The 20,244-nt window shown below is 37.7% G+C and overlaps 2 protein-coding genes and 1 long non-coding RNA gene across 7 annotated transcripts in view; 2 read left to right on the top strand and 1 right to left on the bottom strand.

The window, feature by feature from the left end:
* The window catches only part of LOC134745219 (uncharacterized), a 193,135-nt gene that overhangs the window by 60,120 nt on the left and 112,771 nt on the right, over positions 1-20,244 (top strand). The window lies entirely within an intron of this gene.
* Positions 1-20,244, bottom strand: part of LOC134745107 (sodium/hydrogen exchanger 3) — a 74,821-nt gene that overhangs the window by 28,389 nt on the left and 26,188 nt on the right. For all 5 annotated transcript variants that reach the window (XM_063679053.1, XM_063679052.1, XM_063679054.1 and 2 more), the window contains exon 3: positions 9,855-10,122. In XM_063679053.1, coding sequence (XP_063535123.1) covers positions 9,855-10,122 — 268 coding nt within the window. The remainder of the gene's footprint in view (positions 1-9,854; positions 10,123-20,244) is intronic.
* On the top strand, positions 2,963-5,104 carry LOC134745534 (uncharacterized). The gene has a single exon (XM_063679592.1). The coding sequence runs from the start codon at positions 2,991-2,993 to the stop codon at positions 5,097-5,099; it is 2,109 nt and encodes a 702-aa protein (XP_063535662.1). The 5' UTR covers positions 2,963-2,990; the 3' UTR covers positions 5,100-5,104.

Genomic DNA, 20,244 nt, shown 5'->3' with positions numbered 1-20,244 from the left:
TTGCATGATTTAGCTAGAGTAAGATATGTTTACGATGGCTTGACACATATTTGACACTTTACACCTAAGTTTAACCTATTTTATTTATTTATGGTTTCACATCATTACTAGACTAGGACGGTATAAACAAACGGAGTAGACCTCAGAATAATGACTAAAGCATAGAAGTCGGGCAAAAATGCTTCGCAAATATGTATACCCGTACTTTACTTCCTTACGAATTAGATAATGTGCCGAAAAGAGATGCATATATGCTTGTTATTTCTCATTTACGTACGGTGTCATAAGTTTGATAATTTGCTAGGGATGTAATTGTGTCGACTTTTTATATCGATAAATTATGCATAAGTTTATGTGCCGTGTAAAAGAATAATCACGAAATTGGCAAAATGATAATAGTCTGGCCAATGAAAGTTGAACCTGAAAAAACGCGTCAATTTCAAGAAATCTGTAGCAGGCGGCTCGTTGAAATGAAATGAAATGCGTGGAATACAAGGATTGCATAACTTTTATACTTTTTATAATTTTCATATTCTAAAAATCATTAAAAAGTATAAAAATTATGCAATCCTTGGAATCAAAGAGCCGCCTGATATGAGGATTAATGCATGTACCTAATATAGCTTTTATCTCATTTGCAGTCTACCACTCAGAACCGTCTAACTATACCTCTCGTTTTTTTATCATTAGAAAGAAGGCGAGCGATCTTAACGTGTCGTTTTATCGAAAAACACTTTGAAAATAAGTCACAACAAATATAATATACGATCATTTACATACTTTTGCTTTCATAAGTAAAATATTGCTATATTTATAAAAAAACTTGTCAATAAAAAGACAAATGGTTTACCGTTTTTTCTAATGCTAAAAGACTAAGTATAGTTTCTAGTCATGTACAGTCAGCTGCAGAAAAAAGGCACCCCCCCCCTGCATACAAAGTTCTGTAAATTAGTATGGACGTGGGGTACCTTTTCTCTGCAGCTGACTGTACCAAATAGGAAATGAAAAAAAAAACGTTCGTGTAATATTTTTTTATTTATTTAATAATAGGGAATATTACGCGAAACTCGGCGTAGGTGGCGCCACTATCACAATCTGAGGGTCTATCGCGAAACAAGAAAATCGAACTTTCGTTATCTAACATCTCTCTCACTCTTGCGTATTCGAGCGATAAAGAGGCAGCTAGATAAAGAAAATTTCGGATTCGAGTTTTCCGGTAGGTCCCCTGAAAACTTGTCAAAAACCTGTTAAAGGTACAGTATGAATAAGTTACGATACGGTGCACTAAAAAAGCTAGTGCTGCACTCTGGTGGCAGAACATTGTAGTAATATCCCCTATTACTCGTCCTTTGTAAATCTGAAATAAAAAGTTGAGTTTTGTGACCAACAATATTAATAAAAGGAACATTCATCAATGATCATTAATGTCTTTTTTATTAGGGTTCCGTACCCAAAGGGGTTAAGACGGGACCCTATTACTAATACTTCGCTGTCCGTCTGTCTGTCACCAGGCTGTATCTCATGAACCGTGATAGCTAGACAGTTGAAATTTTCACAGATGATGTATTTCTGTTGCCGCTATAACAACAAATACTAAAAAGTACGGTCCCCTTGGTGCGCGCGTCCGACCCGCACTTGACCGGTTTTTAGTATTAAACTATAGTCTGGCAAACACAATCTGTCAGTAAGTAAGAACAAAGAAAACTATAGGTACAGTCGAAGGCAAAAATATCGATCCAGACAAATGGCTTAAAAATATGTGAACACGATTTTATTGTCTGAGCGTACACATATTTTTGAGACTTTGGGAATGTATATATATTTATGCCCTTAACTGTACTCATCAATTAAAATGAGACAGTCCTGGGCCAAACTATAAGAAAGCTGTAAATGTCGATAGGTTATTGATCTGAGGTCGATACATCACTATGCCAAAAATATAACCTTTCATACTTAGCAGAAAAGTTCGAAAATTTATGCAAAAATCTATATAGACTTGAATGCAAGTAATAATTACATAAACAATATATCGATTTCTATGTTTAGGGTCAGGTCCTATAAATTAATTTCTTCAAAATTGAACAAAACTCACCGATTAAAGGTTATCGGTTCGTGCGTATTTTCTTTTCTTCCTGTATGCGATTTACAGCCCTCGATCACACAAGACATTATCACAAAGGGAACTTCAAACCATTACAAATAAAAACTCAACACGTTTTCCAACAATCTTTCAGGAATAGCAAGAATATAATTAAAATAAACCAAGATGACCGCTGAAACATCCCGAAATATTTCAACTAAAATAATACGACTATGTCAAGTTGTTACAGTTGACACCTACCTGTGAAATAACGAACTTATATTTTATTTGGCTGGATTATATTATAGAACCACATAGGACCATTTGACATTTCCCTCAGTTCATCTTATGACAATACTGAAAAAAACGAAAGAACTTGCGGATTGTTGTCTCACTCACTCATAGACAAAAAGTAATAACGTGTTGTGAATACGATATCTTTTACCAAGCTTTTATTTTTGCCCGGCTTCTTTGTTAGTCATTATTCTGAGGAGTAGACATTGGTAAACATTAACAGGCGTTCCCCTAGAAGACTAAACTTTTGACTAAACCTATTACATAGAAACTGAAAAAGAATACAAAGTCTTACAAATCACTGAAAAACGAATAAAAACTTGTCACGAAATGTCAAGAAGACTAAATAAAAATATGTAAAAATACAAAAGTATTTTAAATTAAATAAGAGTTGTAACGATAATATATGTGAAACATTTTTAAAAATATCATAATTAAAATTAAGTATAATTCCAAATTTCAAAGTTTAGTGTTCTATGATCAGTTTGATTTGATTACGATATCTCTATAGAAAAGTCTACCTCCAGAACTGATCTGGAGGTAGATCCGACATAAGTTCCAGGAGCATATACATTTTAGGATCCCACACTCAGAAAAGAAAGAAACAATCAGTATCATGGTAATCAATGAAGAAGAATATGTCACTTATGAACGCTTTTATACACTTAATAAACAATGTACCAGTGAGTCGTGTGTAATGGCAGCTTCTGGCAGTAGTTTGTTCTACGATTTGGACAGTGTCGCCAAGGGAAATTCTTACAGCTACGAAGACGTAGGTTTATCGACGTTTAACATATTCAAGGCACTTAATAGGAAAGGCAACGAGTGGCCAAGAGCACCTTCTGAGCCTGTACTTATTGTTCAGGAATGCACTACACACATTAAACCCAATTTAAATACATGCGATCAAAAAGAAGAAAATTTAAATACGGTAAAAAATTATTTTCTCCATGACTGTGTACAGTCATCAGGAATATGTTTGAAAGATAATATTGAAGACACTGAAAGTAGTAGTAACCCGACAGGTCCTCAAAATACACAATCTCTAGATACTAATACTGGAGTTGAAAATTATGTCTCTTATCAGACCGAGCATGTAAAATTTGAAGGCCATAAAACAAACAAAAAGGATCACGAGAAACGCATTAAAGATTCATGTCATTGTAATATAGATAGGCTTGGTTGTACTTGCAAATACAATGATACAGCTACTAAGGCCAAAACAAGCAAGTCTGTAGCTAAACAGAGAACAACTTCAACCTACAGAAAAGAAGCAATAACAAACATGACGACCATGAATAAAACTCACTTGGAAATGGAAGACAAACTTACACGCATGAGCGGCGATGGACTAGGCGAAAAATATGCAGTAAATCTTTCAAAAAATGACACGTCTTGTATTTTAATTTTGGATGCATACGATATTGCAAAAATGAGTCATAGTCAGATATCAAACTCCCGCAAAAGTAGAGTCAAGCTCGTGAACGTTGTAACAAATAAAGTTAGATTGAACCCAAAAAAAGTAAGGGCTGTGAGGTGTCCTAACTGTCAAGGACATATAGAATTGACTGTCAGTACAGAAGATGAAGCGAGTACAGTTCAACCCAAAACGGATCTTAAATCGGAATCTGAGTTCACCTGTATGGCGGGCTCAAAAGACAGATATCAGCCAATAATTGAAATTTCAAAAGAATGTCCACATGGCTGCGAGATGGTACCACTTTGTCAAATACTACCCAAAGTAAATTTTGACGCGTCTAGTATAAAGCAGAATATCCCCAAGAAAACGACGCCTCGCTTCATTAAAATGACTAAAGCCTGCAAACATTATCCTCCATGCACTGTAGTCCCTTCATGTCAAAGGAACAATGTCTTAAAAGCCAATTGTGAGTGCATAACACCTTGCAGTCATCGCCCTCGGTGTGTTAATCTGCCCCTATGCATTCCATTTTGTAAAAACCTGCAGTATGACGAAACGACAAAACATTACATAGATAACGAGGAAAAAACAAAAAAATGCTACTTTCCTACACTTAAATGTTTTCCTGTAAGTCAATATAAATTGTTACAACCCCATAATATATCCCAAAAATCCAATGCATTTGATCCTCGAGCATATCACGTAAATCAAACTCACTTATCGTGTCAAGTTCCACCATTAAATGCAAAGCAATTCGACTTTGCAACAAAATCTTGTCAATATGATTATCCAAAGCATGAGCCTAATGATGCGGCAAAAGAGGATGCAACTGATGCAAGCGTTATATATATCAGAGATGTTGGATGTCAATTTAAAAACTCGTCATTTACACCACCCCATACGTCTTATTACCAAACGCGAGTTTGTTATACCTCTAGCGCTTCCTTTGATCCTGGGAGTAAACGTTTGGACAATATATATACCAATCCCAAAGCTTTTACATGCGAGACATTGACAAATGATGTGAAATCAAAAGCAAAATGCAAGTCATCGACGAGTCTTTCGCCGTCTTCTTCTAGAGTCACAACGTCGCAACGTGATTCATCCCAGAAGCCATCCTCTAAGACGCATCCAGGGTCCAACACTGTAGCATTCTGCATGTTGCGAAACGGTGAAGGGGGGTACGTGGTCCCAGTCAAGCCAAAAGGAAGTGCTCTCAAAGGTAAATGTAAGAATAAATTTACTATTCAGCGTCGGCAAATATCTAAAGTCTTGTCCAACTTTTGGTGTAGAAAACAAGTGTAATTTTTATATATTTTGGAAAAGTTGTGTAGTAAAATTATATACGTTTCCGTATGGTGGTTTCTTTCATATCGTTTCGTTGCTTACCAATACTCATCTCTTTCAAATATTCTTGTTTTGCTTCTACGAAGCATTTCTAAACATAGAAAAGTACTGCACTAAGCTACGACGTAGTGCTGTGTTCGTAGCTTAGCAGTGACCAAGCGAACGACAGATTCGAATTTACAAATTGATGTCGATTTCATCTCATTCTGCCCTCATTCGCCTTACTTACACATACACACAAAAGTATATAAATAACAGATTTCTCGACTTCAAATACTGCTCTTGTAGCATAATACCGTACGAGCTAACATAACTGAATTACTGATATAATGTGCTTCGTCGATGTTAGTAATATGTCATCGTATACCTACAGCGCATGTGAACTTAACGAGCGCAACGAGCGAATGACTTCGAGTGGAAAGATCCTGCTCTAGTAGCAGTAAGCAGTACGAAAGGTAAGAAGGTCGCTTCTATTTAATTTAACAATTTGTTATTGTTTTTGATCTTGTTATGATATGACCTTGATAAGGCTCGCAGTGCATGTCACGCGCACCAATAAGTGCGAGAGAAATGTGTAATGATACGACACTACAACGCTCCCTAGCAGCGACCAATGAGCGTGAACAATTATCAAGGTCTTATCACAATAAGACCAAAACCTTAAGAGGACGCGTAAACCCAGGAAATTTGAAAGGAATAAAAGTATGGCGTGCCACGCGAAACTTGCGACAGAAGATTTGACGATCGCGCGGGTTTTTAACGTTTTTCCTCAATAACTATACTTATGATAGTTATGATTTAAATGTCGCTATAGTCATTTGACTATTAGGGGGATTTCCCTCGGCTATATTACTAGCTATTTTATACTAAAATTATACTGCTGTGGTATGCAGGGTAACGGTATATACGAGTACAATAGAAAATAAATGAAAATTAGACATGTTTTCGTGATTTTTGTCTATCTAGCCGACTTTAACCATTTAAGGATTTTATTAGAGTCTGCCCTCGTAAAAATAGTCTAGTTTCCGTGTGAGTTCCTTTAATAAATTTTTTGCCTTTCATTCAAATGTGTAAAAATTCAGAATAAAAACTGCAATTTTGCGGGAGCCCCATCTTAACAGATTGTTGAATTTGAATCGGCCTCGAAACGTTACAGTTACTGAAACAGATTATTGAGATTTGATTAAAAGCGGCGGCTGATGTAACTGCGCAGTTTAAGAGTAGTAAGATCGCCTTCCACTCCGGAATCTAGGTCACAGGTACATTTCTGAAATCTCACAAGATTAGTTTCGTTGAACTTTACATTTTACATTTCCCTTTAGGGCAAAGGTCGTACTTACATACTTACTCCTTTAGATGTTAATAGTATTTGCAAATCTGCTTCAGCTCAAAGAATAATTATACCCACTTCTTCTTACAAAATATCTTTAATACCTTGTTTTAATACCTATATAACGACAAATTTTTTATCATCAGAATTCAGGATCTCAACTTTATAAAACAAATACTTATACAGCAGGCAAAGCTATTTTTGTGAGTAACATAAGCAGGCATAAAAACGTAGGAAACTTTTTTGAGCACAATATAATACTTGGCCTAGTTTCCTTACCTAAGAAAAGTTATACCCTTGGATACATTTCAAATGCAAAGGTACCTATAGTCGACATCAAATATATATACATTTTTCGCCTTATGACTAAGGACTTAAGGAGTAAGGTGCAAAATGTCGACTATACCTACATACACAGACTACACAAAAAGGAAGAGATTGGTTTATGATATTGCTCGGCGTAGGAAAAGGGAATTGAAACTATACAAACATGTCCAAAATTTACAAATTTGCAGACCATTTATTTGCCCGTTCTTACTTTAGACTATGCAAAATTCTGCACAGTATCGCTATCCTTTCGAATCGACGGTTTTCGGCCTCTGCATTTATGTATGTACTGCTACTTATTTGTACATAAATCTAGTATGCACTACAGTGCATACATATCTTATAAGATGCAATGTAGTCACAGTCACAGGTCACAGGATGACGTGACATTTGTGACGTCCCACGGGTAAGGTACCTAATATGGCGGTTAGCGCTTTCGCTATTATTGACAGCGTTCCAATACAAATGCAATGCTAAGCGAAGTAAGCGCCGATCACCATAAGATACCTTTACCCGTGGAACGTCACATTTAATTTGAGCCATTTTGAGTGTATCCCCTAATTTGTCTTTAATTTCTGACCTTTATATTACTTTTTTTATTTTATTTTTTTATTTATCACAAAGTACACAACAATTTTCTTACAATTATATTCCTCGCCAAACTGCGATTGCAGCAGACAGCGGCTGCTGGTATCATAGAGCCATTTTCCATCCTCATAAATACAGAAATACCATACAAAATCTTTTATTCTATTAAAGTAAGTGGACATAAGTATTAAACGAAGCCACTTGATTGATCACTGATCAGATTGATGAACACTAACTACCTAAGTAGATAATCAATGCCCGACCAGACGGTGTGGCTACAAGCGATTGAAAATGAAACAAATCAACTCGAAACGATTTTCTGCGCACCGCAATCAAAATGCAAACTCGACGACAGTTTTGTTATTTCTGTTTAAAAATCCATTATACTTTTAAAACGTTTCCATTGTAAATAGAAAGTATAAAACGTTTTCATGTTTTAGTGAGAACTTTAAACTCTACTTTCTCTTATTTCTACTGTGAACTCTGACCTAAACATGCATTTGAAGATTCAAACTTACAAATTGATGTAACTTGCTAATATTTTCCTCCGCATATTTCGATTTATTATTTTTTATTCACGTTTAAGCAAGAAACCATTACAGTTATTACCAACGCACTGCGAAACTACAAAACAAATGAAAATGCAAATAAACAAAATACAATACAAAAAAAAACACAACAGTAATTCGATTTAGGGAACAACTTAGCAGCATGGCTCCGTTGCGTCGTCTGATCTTATATACCTATGTATGTGAGAACGAGACGCATGCGTAGTTAAACATATCAAATTTGATTATTAAAATCAGTATGCCTCGCTGGACCAGGAGGCCCAGCCAAGATGCCACTACGAAATGTTAATGTCTCTCTGTTGCACTAATATGGAGGAGTGATAGAGAGATAGTTTCGTTCGCTATGGCGCAAACGATTGGCATCTTGGCTTACGCCCCCAGGAGGCCAATTCGAACTTACATTTAGATGTCTGAATAATGTCATTTTGTTATAATTTGCGCGACAGCAAAATGTACGCGCGAATGATAACAAAATGTCATTATTTAGTCTCCGGGTCACTTTCACAACGCTACGACGTAGGTAGTGCGTAGCAATTAAATGTCCGCATGATCGTAGCAACAACTTTTCGTAGCTTGTTAAATAAAATTTTGAAATGACATTTTATAAACTTAATACCAGAGGCTGATGTAATTTAAATATCGACGATCCGCATGACAACCAAGGAGCATTATGCAAAATGTGTGTGAGCACAAGCATGAAATTAAATAGCCGTTATCCTTATTTTGCTTAATATACAGGAAGTCCTTAGCCATTGGACAAAGCCGAAATGTATATATGCATTAGGGTATTTAGAATCAGTATACAAAGTATCATAACAACCGGTGTAGCGGTTACGAAGTAATTAACAAATTACGATTTTTTACTTTTGGAGCAGCCTGTATGTGTTAATAGCTCCTAAAGTAATAAATAGTATGAAACCTTCTTCGACCTTATTGATTATCTTTTTTATTAATGACATTAATAAGATTCTGATTTTTGACAAATGTCATCATTGCCGCACATTTTCGAACAAATTGTCAACAAAAAAAAAACACTGCCAATGATTAATACAGTATGTTTTTTTGTTGTTGATCATTGGAATCAATTTTTGTTTGAAAATTTATTTTTTTATCTTTTGTTCTGATTAAAAAAATATTTACGTTAGAGCATGCCTATTGCAAGTACATCGTGGTAGGAACATGCTTAGCCGAGCAAGTTTCTAAATACAGGCATGAATAACTTTCTTACCCTGGTTCATTTACCCGGGTAGACATTAGCTCAAAGGCGATCCCTATATTGAACCATTCCCTTTTATGTGGAAGACTTGCTTAAAGGTGACGGACTTCTGACACGCACAAATTTCAAGAATACAATCGCCTGTAATAACATCTAACCGGACGTCTTGTGTTAGGAGCGATGAGCGAATGACAAATTTTGGATTTCTTCAACCAAAAACGTCACTTTTACACTGTTAGATCATATCCAAAACTGATCCAGATCTTAATTGAGGCTTGTTATTAAAATCAGAATTCGCCTGTTACTCTAGTAGAATGCAACTAAATTTTTAGTGTTCCATAACTTTGTTTACAGAGCGCTTAAGGGATCACTTCGGTCTTTAATTATTGCATTTTTTAACGTTTTCTTTTTTAGATTTTGAGTTTTTACGGACTTTTGAGACTTAACTTTTATAACGTGTCATATTTTTCACCAGTGTAGCATAAAAAAGTCCCATTTTACGTTTTGTACAATTGTACAGAACGGCCAGCCATTTGTCTCATCAGAGCAGTTCGATACATACACCTTAATCCTTCTTATATCATCTTATATCCTTCATGAAAGATTTTTGACAATTATTTTCAAGGAACGCAAATGGTTTTCCTGACTGAAAATATTATCGGTAGTACACAGAAAAAACTTACCTATTTTAGCCAAGCTGGCGAAGAATATCCACAAGCCGATGAGAAAAGGTGTTTCGACTCGGTGGAACTCGAAGGCCGCTATCACGATGGTCCTCTCCTTCTTAACGCTGGCTGTGGCCGGCAGGTCAGTGGTGGACTCGAGCTGTTGCCGGAGCTGCGTGGCCGAGTCACCGGGCAACGGGGCCACTGGCCCCATGGGGCCGAAGCCGAGGCCGGGATACGTGGGAGTCCCATCGACAGTTATGGACGGACTCTGTTTCGTGGTACTCTGAAACAAGGAATGATAGATTAGACAAAATGGGAAATAGGAACGGTACTCAATACGAGTGTGAAGCGAGAAACATCAGACCTACACCCTATTATATTATAACCCTGAAGACACAAGTTATGGATTGTACGTGCGTCATATCGTCCTACAAAAGGCACGCGAGCGAACCTTTTGCAAATTACGTGAACAACAAAAAGAATGGTAACAAAGCATCTACCTACTCATAGTAATAAAACATCTGTTCGTCCGTTAATACTCAAACAAACAAAACCTAATCTTATAAGATTTTGCCTTCTAAGTAAAATGAATTCTCTCAACCGTCAATACGGTTGCCAAAAATAATCCCGCTTGTAAAAACCTTCTTTGTAACACTCGTTACTTTTAGGTACTTTAACGTTCTCATAATGTACAAAGAGATCATTAACGGTACACTTGTAGGTTGTAGATCAACTTCCTTATATGCCCCTTCTTAATAACCCCTAGTTTGAGCTTGTAAGTTGAACTGGGAGCGACTAGCAAAGTTTACCTCAGATATGTGAAGGTAACTCATGTGAGTAGTTCTTGTTTGGAAATAGTTATTTGTTTTACAAGGGGACAAAGTTGTTGTTTAACCTCTCGTGCTAATATTGATACCCGAGCAAGCGAGAAATTGAATCTTGAGCGTTGCGGTTTTAAGGCACGAGGGTTACACAAATTTTGCCACTGAGTGAAACACAAAAATTTTCACCACACAAGGCAAATATTAACTGTAAAATATCAAACAAAAACAAAGCAAATCTATTCCAAATGTATGTTATTAAATATTTATCATTCAAAATCATCATTTAAAAGTAAATTCTACCAGCAAAGATAAGAAAACAATTATTTAGTCTTTGGTTACTTTGCCTCCCATGTGAATAAAATGCAACTTTCTTATCAGTTTATGAACAATCAAGAGAGTCTTTACCAGCTGGTGTGGTGAAAAGTTGTATTATTGCCGTCGTAGTTCCTACATAGCATTTTCAATTTCATCTACATGTACAGTCAGCGTATGAAACAACGTACCAAATGTATCTGCCGCCCAGGTACGAGTATACTTTTCCGAATATTGATAAATCTTTACAGTTCGCGTTCAGAAGTAAGTATCTGTTACAATTTTCATCAACATATATACCTAAAAAAAACGAATTAAATTAATATTTTTATATTCGTCAAAAACGCCTAACAGATGTTGTAAGTAGGTAAACAAATGTATGGGAGAATCACTTTTTCCGCATCCCGCATTCAATTCTTGAGATTAAAAGTTACGCTCGAGATGATCGCTGCGATTACAGCCCTACAGCGGCATTCGGCACAAAAAAATCTATTCTTGACTTGACTTTTGACATACCCCCAGTGCAGGTCGCTAGTTGGTCAAACCAAATTGCCAGTAAGAACGAAAAAACTATACTCATCCTTTTGGGTGCTAGTACTAGTGTAAGACAAAGATAGTATCATTCTCTCTGTCTATGTTTGAAATAAGACAGTCCTTTGCCTTTGACAAACTATAACGTTAATATTTAGATCAGCCGGCCTAGCCAAGGTGACAATCGCTATCGCTTCGACAACAAAACGCTTTGTGTCTCTCTATCATTCTTCCATATTAGTGCGACAGTAACGGAGCGTAAGCGATTGGCACGTTGGCTACGCGGCCAGAAATTGACGTCCCTAACGACGTGATCGATATGACGTCACTAACCGTCCTCGAACGTGTTAATAATAGGACATGAATTAGATCTGGATTCGTTATGGATTTGATCTAATTCGTATCCTGTTATTAAAATCAGAATATGCCTGTTTTAGTTCCTATGTTGCAATAATTTGCATACAACGTAAACTTTTAGAGCTACATCGTCCAAACGATGTGCTTATCCGTTTCGTCTAGGACCATTATTCGGTGTCGGATATAAAACCAGAACTTTGTAACTTAACGGCTGTATTCTTTTAAATACAAATTTTATTCAAGTACAGCAGTAACTAAAACTACGTTATTTAAGTTTGTTAAGTACTAAGCTATTTTGAAATACAAAGGATTTTCATACTACTTTTGCTAAATAGTATGTACTTAGTAGTAGGTACCTAGACGAGATTAAATAGATTGGATAATGAAATAACATGATTTACATGATGCTACTAATCAATAAAACTTATTGAAATCGAGTTTCGAAATTAACCTTTTCGACGCCGTGTCAAACACAAAAGCTGTTACTCGGACCCCGGAGCTGTCCTCGGGTCACCGAAGTGTCAAAACTGAAAGTGAACTTTATGCATAATGCACGTAGGTCTATGTTGCTTTGTGGTCTGTGACGGATTAAGTACAATTCGTATTAATAACAGGTGCTACGAAAAGTTATGTGACTATTTCCATACATACCATATGTTAGTTTTAATTGGCGTTTTCTATCAACAATTATTATCATCAGGCATCAGACAAATGTGAACGCAATCATATTAAATATATGAAACCGATACCCGTCACAACACAACACGAAGACAGATGTGAATGCGGCTTAAACTCATTCTATCTTGTTTCGATATTTTCAATTTAACCGGTTAATTTCGTTTTAGAAAAGGGGGCGCCAGGGCGCCACTTTTGGCGCGACTACCACAATCTGAGGGTCTATCGTGAAACAAGAAAATTTCTTTATCTAACATCTCTGTCACTCGTCACTCTTGCATATTCGAGCGATAAAGAGGCAGATAGCAAATTTTCGGATTCGCGTTTCCCGGTAGGCCCTCTGTAAGCAAACCGCCTTGACGCCCTTGACGCATCAAAGTCATATTTTATTATCTCTCAAAACTTGTCAAAAACCTGTTAAAAGTAAAAGTATGTAGGTAAAAGTAAGTTACTCTATGGTTTACTAAAAAGGCTAGTCCTGCACTCTGGTGGCAGAACATTGCAGTAATATCCCCTATTGTTGATAGAGAACGTCAATCGAAACAATGTATGGAAATAGTCACGTGACTTTTCGTAGCACCTGTCATTCTGATACATTTTTAGGGTTCCGTAGCCGAATTGCAAAAAACGGAATCCTTATAGATTCGTCATGTCTGTCTGTCTGTCCGTCCGTCCGTATGTCACAGCCACTTTTCTCTGAAACTATAAGAACTATACTGTTGAAACTTGGTAAGTAAATTTAGATGTATTCTGTGAACCGCATTAAGATTTTCACACAAAAATAGAAAAAAAAACAATAAATTTTGGGGTTCCCATAATTAGAACTGACTCATTTTTTTTCATCAAATCCATACGTGTACCATACGGTATCTATGGATAGGTCTTCAAAAATGATATTGAGGTTTCTAATATAATTTTTGCGTAAACTGAATAGTTTGCGCGAGAGACACTTCCAAAGTGGTAAAATGTGTGTTGTGTCCCCCCCCCTGTAACTTCTAAAATAAGAGAATGATAAAACTGAAAAAAATATATGATGTACAATACATTGTTAAAATTATGTAATGTACGGAACCCTCGGTGCGCGAGTCCGACTCGCACTTGGCCGGTTTTTTTATTTTGCGTTTGGCGTTATTCGATATACGCTCCTTGGCTAGGCCCCCTGGTATCTAAATAAAACAGTTCTTTAATCGGTAATCGCAAACGGAAACGAAATCCTATTCGTTCCCGGGCGAATAAACGGTTTGTAAATAAAATGGTTCCCAAGCTCTACAGACTTTCCAGCATTGGCTAGTCCATGCCCTCATTATTCGTAGGGTCAGTCTGTCTATTGATCCCAGCGCACCCCGATAGTTCGCCGCAGTATCTTGACCTTGCTTTCTGCAACCTTGACAGCTATGCTATGGGTTTTTTTGTGATATTTTACGGATTTTAGTACACTGTTGGAAACCGAGATTCAAGAAGTGTTAGACAAAAAATTGATATTGTTTAGATATTACTTCCAGTGCATTTCCATGACCAGAGGTAAATCACCGGGGCATGACGGCTTGAGCATCGAGCACCTTCAACATGCGGGGATTCATCTGCCTAGGGTTTTAGCTCTGCTGTTCAACATTTGTCTGAGACATGCGTATCTGCCTGGGGACCTCATGCGCACTATAGTTGTCCCACTTGTGAAGAATAAGACGGGGGATTTGTCTGACAGAGGCAACTACAGACCTATATCGTTAGCCACCACTGTTGCCAAAGTGCTGGACGGCTTGCTTGATGGTCTTTTAACTAAGCACCTGAAGCTCCACGATGCTCAGTTCGGTTTCAAACCCGGGCTATCGACGGAAACCGCTGTGCTGTGCCTCAAGCGCGCCGTTCGGTACTACACGGATAGAAAAACGCCGGTCTATGCGTGTTTCTTAGATTTAACGAAGGCTTTCGATATGGTCTCGTATGAAGTGTTGTGGCACAAGTTGCGTCGTGAGACAGATCTGCCGTCTGAAATAGTAGAACTTTTTAAGTTTTGGTATGCCAACCAAACAAACTGTGTTAGATGGGCAGGAGAGTTATCTGACGCATATAGGTTGAATTGCGGTGTTCGTCAGGGGGGGTTAACCTCGCCAAAGCTGTTCAACCTATATGTGAACGGATTAATCGGTGAGCTCAGCAATGCCAAGGTCGGTTGTTCAATTGATGGCGTAAGCTTCAATAACATCAGTTATGCTGATGACATGGTGTTGCTGAGTCCATCGATTAGTGCACTTAGAAAGCTGCTCGGGATATGTGAGAGGTACGCAGTTGCACATGGGCTCAAGTATAATATAACAAAGAGCGAGCTCCTTGTTTTTAAGCTGCGTGGTGGTACTGTTGGAACAGTACCCCCCGTCTACTTGTACGGCAGTGAACTCAAACAAGTGTCAGAGTTCAAATACTTGGGCCATTGGGTGACTGCGGACCTCTCAGATGGCACAGACGTGGAAAGGGAGAGACGCTCCATGGCTGTGCGTTGTAATATGCTTGCCCACAGGTTTGCACGGTGTACAAAAGAAGTCAAAATAACATTGTTTAAGGCCTACTGCCAGAGCTTCTACACGTGCAGCCTGTGGGTAAGATATACGCAGAGTACTCTCAACACCCTGAGAGTACAATATAATAATGGGTTTAGGGTACTGTTGGGTCTGCCGCGCTTCTGCAGTGCATCAGGTATGTTTGCGGAGGCTCGAACTGATGGATTCCAGGCCATAATGCGTAAGCGTACTGCCTCACTGATGCGGAGGTTGCGCGGTAGCTCCAACAGTCTGTTGCATGTGCTGGCCGAGAGGCTAGACTGCCCGTTCCAACACCACTGGATGCTGTTGCATGTACAGCAGTAGTGTTTGGAATGTGGCAGTCTTCATTATGTAAATAGTTAAATGTGATATATATTTTTATTTGTAATTTAATGTGTGTTTACTAACATTAGCATATTAAGATTAATTTAATTGTATTACTAACAAATTATATGGGCATTTGCCTGAAATAAATAATTGAATTGAATTTCGATCAAGTTAATAGGTAAATTAGTGCAGGAAATTAACTGCGAGTTACCAATGTACTTATTAACAGGCACAGTCAAGTAGGTATAGACATGAAACTGTCAGCTTCATTTTAAATAAATTCGGAACTCTTATGTCCATATTTTTATTTGCGTGTTTCCGTTCATTCACCATTCATTCGGCTATATAGTTAGTCTGTCTGAGCTAACTTTGCACTATGGATGGTATAGAAAGGATGCCAATCTGTTATGGCAGAATTGTTGCAAAAGTGACCGCTTTCAGCTTTAAATATTAGTTCCTAATCTCTCCGGTGGCGCTAGTTAGGCTCTGGGACATGTGTATAACATGAACCATATAAGGCAACAAATAATCCGACCAAATTACGTAGGTTGTTTTTGGTAGTATTTCGGTGTATGGTGGCGCCGCCTAATTACTGTTTTTTGATGGACACTTTTCATACATAGAGATTTGGCTCCTTTATATAGTCTCCATGCTTTGCACTGACTTGAACAGAACAAAGTCATCATTATAACTAAACATCATATTTTCATAGAAATTTGACATTGCCACATTTTGTCACATCCGTTTCACAGTCGTTTACACATGCCATACACGCAAAGAGCATATAATCACTACATACACGATGATGGAAGCATACGTAGCAAACTGCTACGAGTTATGTCGTAGCCGTAGCACAGAGGTATTTACGTCTAATTTATAAAATAAAAACCTGTAATATACTTAATAAACATTAAAATAAAGTACAATTTAATTAAAAATAAAATAAAATCAACATGAAATTAACACTGATTTAAACTTTCACGATTTTTACTCATTATTATTTATCTCCACGGGACTTAATCGCGTAAAATAGTTTTAAAATGTACCTCCGACGTTTCGAGGACGGCGTTGTGCCCGTGGTCTCGGAGAAGACTAGCTAAAGTTGACATCAACATCTTCTAGGCGCGCGAGTTTTTCGAACTACCCGCACTTGGTCTTGTTTATTAACTTGAACGTTTTGCGCACTAGGGATGCTACCGGGTCGACACACAACACTCACAATATTCGATTTTTCAACTTTCGATATTTGGTTTCGCTTACACTTACTAATGACTGGGTTCCATGTGGATGAGATCTTAAAACCTTCGTCTCGATTGAAATTTCTATGTTTCTTGATTTCAATGGCTTCACGGATTTTTCTACTATAAAACCCACGATCTGTAGAAAGTATTCTAGGGTTGTGAAGCTCAATCCAGTGGTTTGGCCCTGACTCTAGTAAATGCTCAGCAACGGCAGACTTGTTCACCTGACGGTTCTTGACAGCTGCGATATGTTCCTTAACTCGTTCCGCAATGGTACGTTTCGTTTCCCCGATGTAGGAACTACCACAACTGCAATCGATCTTATAAACGCCAGGTGACTGGAACGGGATAACGTCCTTCGGTGACCTCAGGTTTCCTGCAATTTTGGATAAAGGAGTGTATACCGTCCTTATATAGTACCTCTCAAGTACTGTGCCAACCTTATCCGTTACTCCTTTCACATAAGGTAAAAATGCCGGTTGCCTGGAGACATCAGGACGCTTCACTCTTGCTTTTCGTCTGGGCTGCCACTTTCTCACCTTATACCCGTTCCACCTAAGTACCTCCTGAATATGCGACATCTCGCTCTTTAAATATTCAGGGTCACACAGATCTTGTGCTCTGTTCACCAGCGAGCTGACAACTGATTGTAAGTGTCGGGGATGGTGGTGAGAAAAAGCGCTCAAATACCTATCCGTGTGAGTTGGCTGAATATTTAAAGAGCGAGATGTCGCATATTCAGGAGGTACTTAGGTGGAACGGGTATAAGGTGAGAAAGTGGCAACCCAGACGAAAAGCAAGAGTGAAGCGTCCTGATGTCTCCAGGCAACCGGCATTTTTACCTTATGTGAAAGGAGTAACGGATAAGGTTGGCACAGTACTTGAGAGGTACTCTATAAGGACGGTATACACTCCTTTATCCAAAATTGCAGGAAACCTGAGGTCACCGAAGGACGTTAGCCCGTTCCAGTCACCTGGCGTTTATAAGATCGATTGCAGTTGTGGTAGTTCCTACATCGGGGAAACGAAACGTACCATTGCGGAACGAGTTAAGGAACATATCGCAGCTGTCAAGAACCGTCAGGTGAACAAGTCTGCCGTTGCTGAGCATTTACTAGAGTCAGGGCCAAACCACTGGATTGAGCTTCACAACCCTAGAATACTTTCTACAGATCGTGGGTTTTATAGTAGAAAAATCCGTGAAGCCATTGAAATCAAGAAACATAGAAATTTCAATCGAGACGAAGGTTTTAAGATCTCATCCACATGGAACCCAGTCATTAGTAAGTGTAAGCGAAACCAAATATCGAAAGTTGAAAAATCGAATATTGTGAGTGTTGTGTGTCGACCCGGTAGCATCCCTAGTGCGCAAAACGTTCAAGTTAATAAACAAGACCAAGTGCGGGTAGTTCGAAAAACTCGCGCGCCTAGAAGATGTTGATGTCAACTTTAGCCAGTCTTCTCCGAGACCACGGGGACAACGCCGTCCTCGAAACGTCGGAGGTACATTTTAAAACTATTTTACGCGATTAAGTCCCGTGGAGATAAATAATAATAACATGAAATTAATTAAAGTTATTTACAAATTATCAATTGATCCAACCCAAAATATTAGCGTGCAATAATTTGCTGTCGGCTATAAATAACTCAGTAAAAAAATAATCAATTATGTTAATAGTTTTGTTAGTATAAACAAAACATCATATATCAAAACAGTGGTTCTTGTCCTTCCTGTGTCTCAGAAAGCTTCACCCGTCATTTGCGCTAAACGCCCACTAAGACGTTGCTGAAATATAAATAAGCTTACGGACGCCTAAACAGTGAACAGGTTATGAATTAGGGATTTCAATTTTCCGTAGCACGTTTATGATTGTTATTGTGGAGATTTAAGAGATTTTCGCATGGATTCTTTAAAAAGCATTTTTTTCTTAATTTTTTTTGACGCTGAGCACTTTAAGGTGTTTATTGAAATAGAAATAAAAGTAACGAAGGTAGGCTTCAGATAGATTTTACTTACTACATTACAACTCTCTATTAAAATTATACATTTAACAAACCTTATATTAAGGTTGGAGGTTATCTAGCTTATTAAGTTTAGTTTATTTAAAAAAGTTAGAGTTGTTCATTTAGAATAGAATCATTTTTTTAGAATCATTTTTCCCCCTATTAAGTTTTTATTTTTCTTAAAAAGCAAAGAGATAGGTGCGGGCTGAAGAACAGCGCTGTGCAGTCGCCAGACTCGCGACACAAGCTGAGTCCCGAGCCTATTGTCGCACTTAGCATTTATATGTTAACTATAATTCTAAATGTCATATATATATAGTTAGTTCCGTAAAGTAAATTATTTGTATGGACGTGGATTTTAAATATTATAAATATTATGGCACAATCTTACATAAATCGACCTAGCACCACAGTAAGCTCATTAGTGGGTAGGTACTAGACGACGATACATATAATAGATAGACAAAGATATATACCTAGAAAACATCCATAACTCAGGAACAAATATTTGTGATGAACATTTAAATAAATGCCCTTACCGGGATTCGAACCCGGGAAATCCTGCTTCGTGGGCAGGGTCACTACCGACTGGGCTATCAATTGCATTTCCTACAATTATACGTAAATATTCCATACACATAATTCAAATTCGTCAAACATACATTGATATGTAAATACTCGTATTCCATTTGCTAACTGTAAATACGATACTTTCCATACGATTCAAGCAAGCAAGCACACTTCCTGTTCCCAATACATAATTACATACGGAGCTTTAGGCGCTTTAAGCACAGAATAAGTAATAGTCCACAGCTAAGCCCTTACGCGTTACGTTTATTTTTTAGAATTTTAATTTTTTATAAAAGTTAGAATCATTAAAAAATTTGTATGATATCTGTTTTCGCTCCTAATTTCTACAATAATAAAATCGTCCTCTTTCCTCTTAAAACTAAGCGTAGCAAGATGAAAATCTTCCTTAGGTATATTATCATCGTGGATGGCTTCAGTAATAAAAAACCGGCCAAGTGCGAGTCGGACTCGCGAACCGAGGGTTCCGTACTTTTTAGTATTTGTTGTTATAGCGGCAACAGAAATACATCAACTGTGAAAATTTCAACTGTCTAGCTATCACGGTTCATAAGATACAGCCGGGTGACAGACAGACAGACGGACAGACGGACAGCGGAGTCTTAGTAATAGGGTCCCGTTTTTACCCTTTGGGTACGGAACCCTAAAAATCATCTAATTTGCAAAGCAACAAACAAAACAAAGTTTTCGCGTAGCAAAATGTTATGTTGAAATATTTTCTTGTTAAGGTTCCCCTTAAACAATTCAATCTCATGGTTGCACGTGCAGGTGTGTTACACGTGTGTCACGTGTCTGTGAGAAATAACCTAAACTTGTACTAGTAAACACGTAAATACAATGGCCAAGGTCGTACCTATGTTTGTCAAGAGCTTCTATCTAATTCATAAACATTTTTATCCCGAGTCTGAGCACGGTTTTAGAATAACGTGACCTCGAGATCCATAATAAATATACATAATCGAAGGTCATACTAATACTGGTACATCCGTGGTATACAAAGTATGTAAGT

Source organism: Cydia strobilella, chromosome 11 (assembly GCF_947568885.1).
Source record: "Cydia strobilella chromosome 11, ilCydStro3.1, whole genome shotgun sequence".
Taxonomy (NCBI): Eukaryota; Metazoa; Arthropoda; class Insecta; order Lepidoptera; family Tortricidae; genus Cydia; species Cydia strobilella.
The sequence above is the reverse complement of the archived record's forward strand: the minus strand, read 5'-3'. Positions and strand labels throughout refer to the sequence as shown.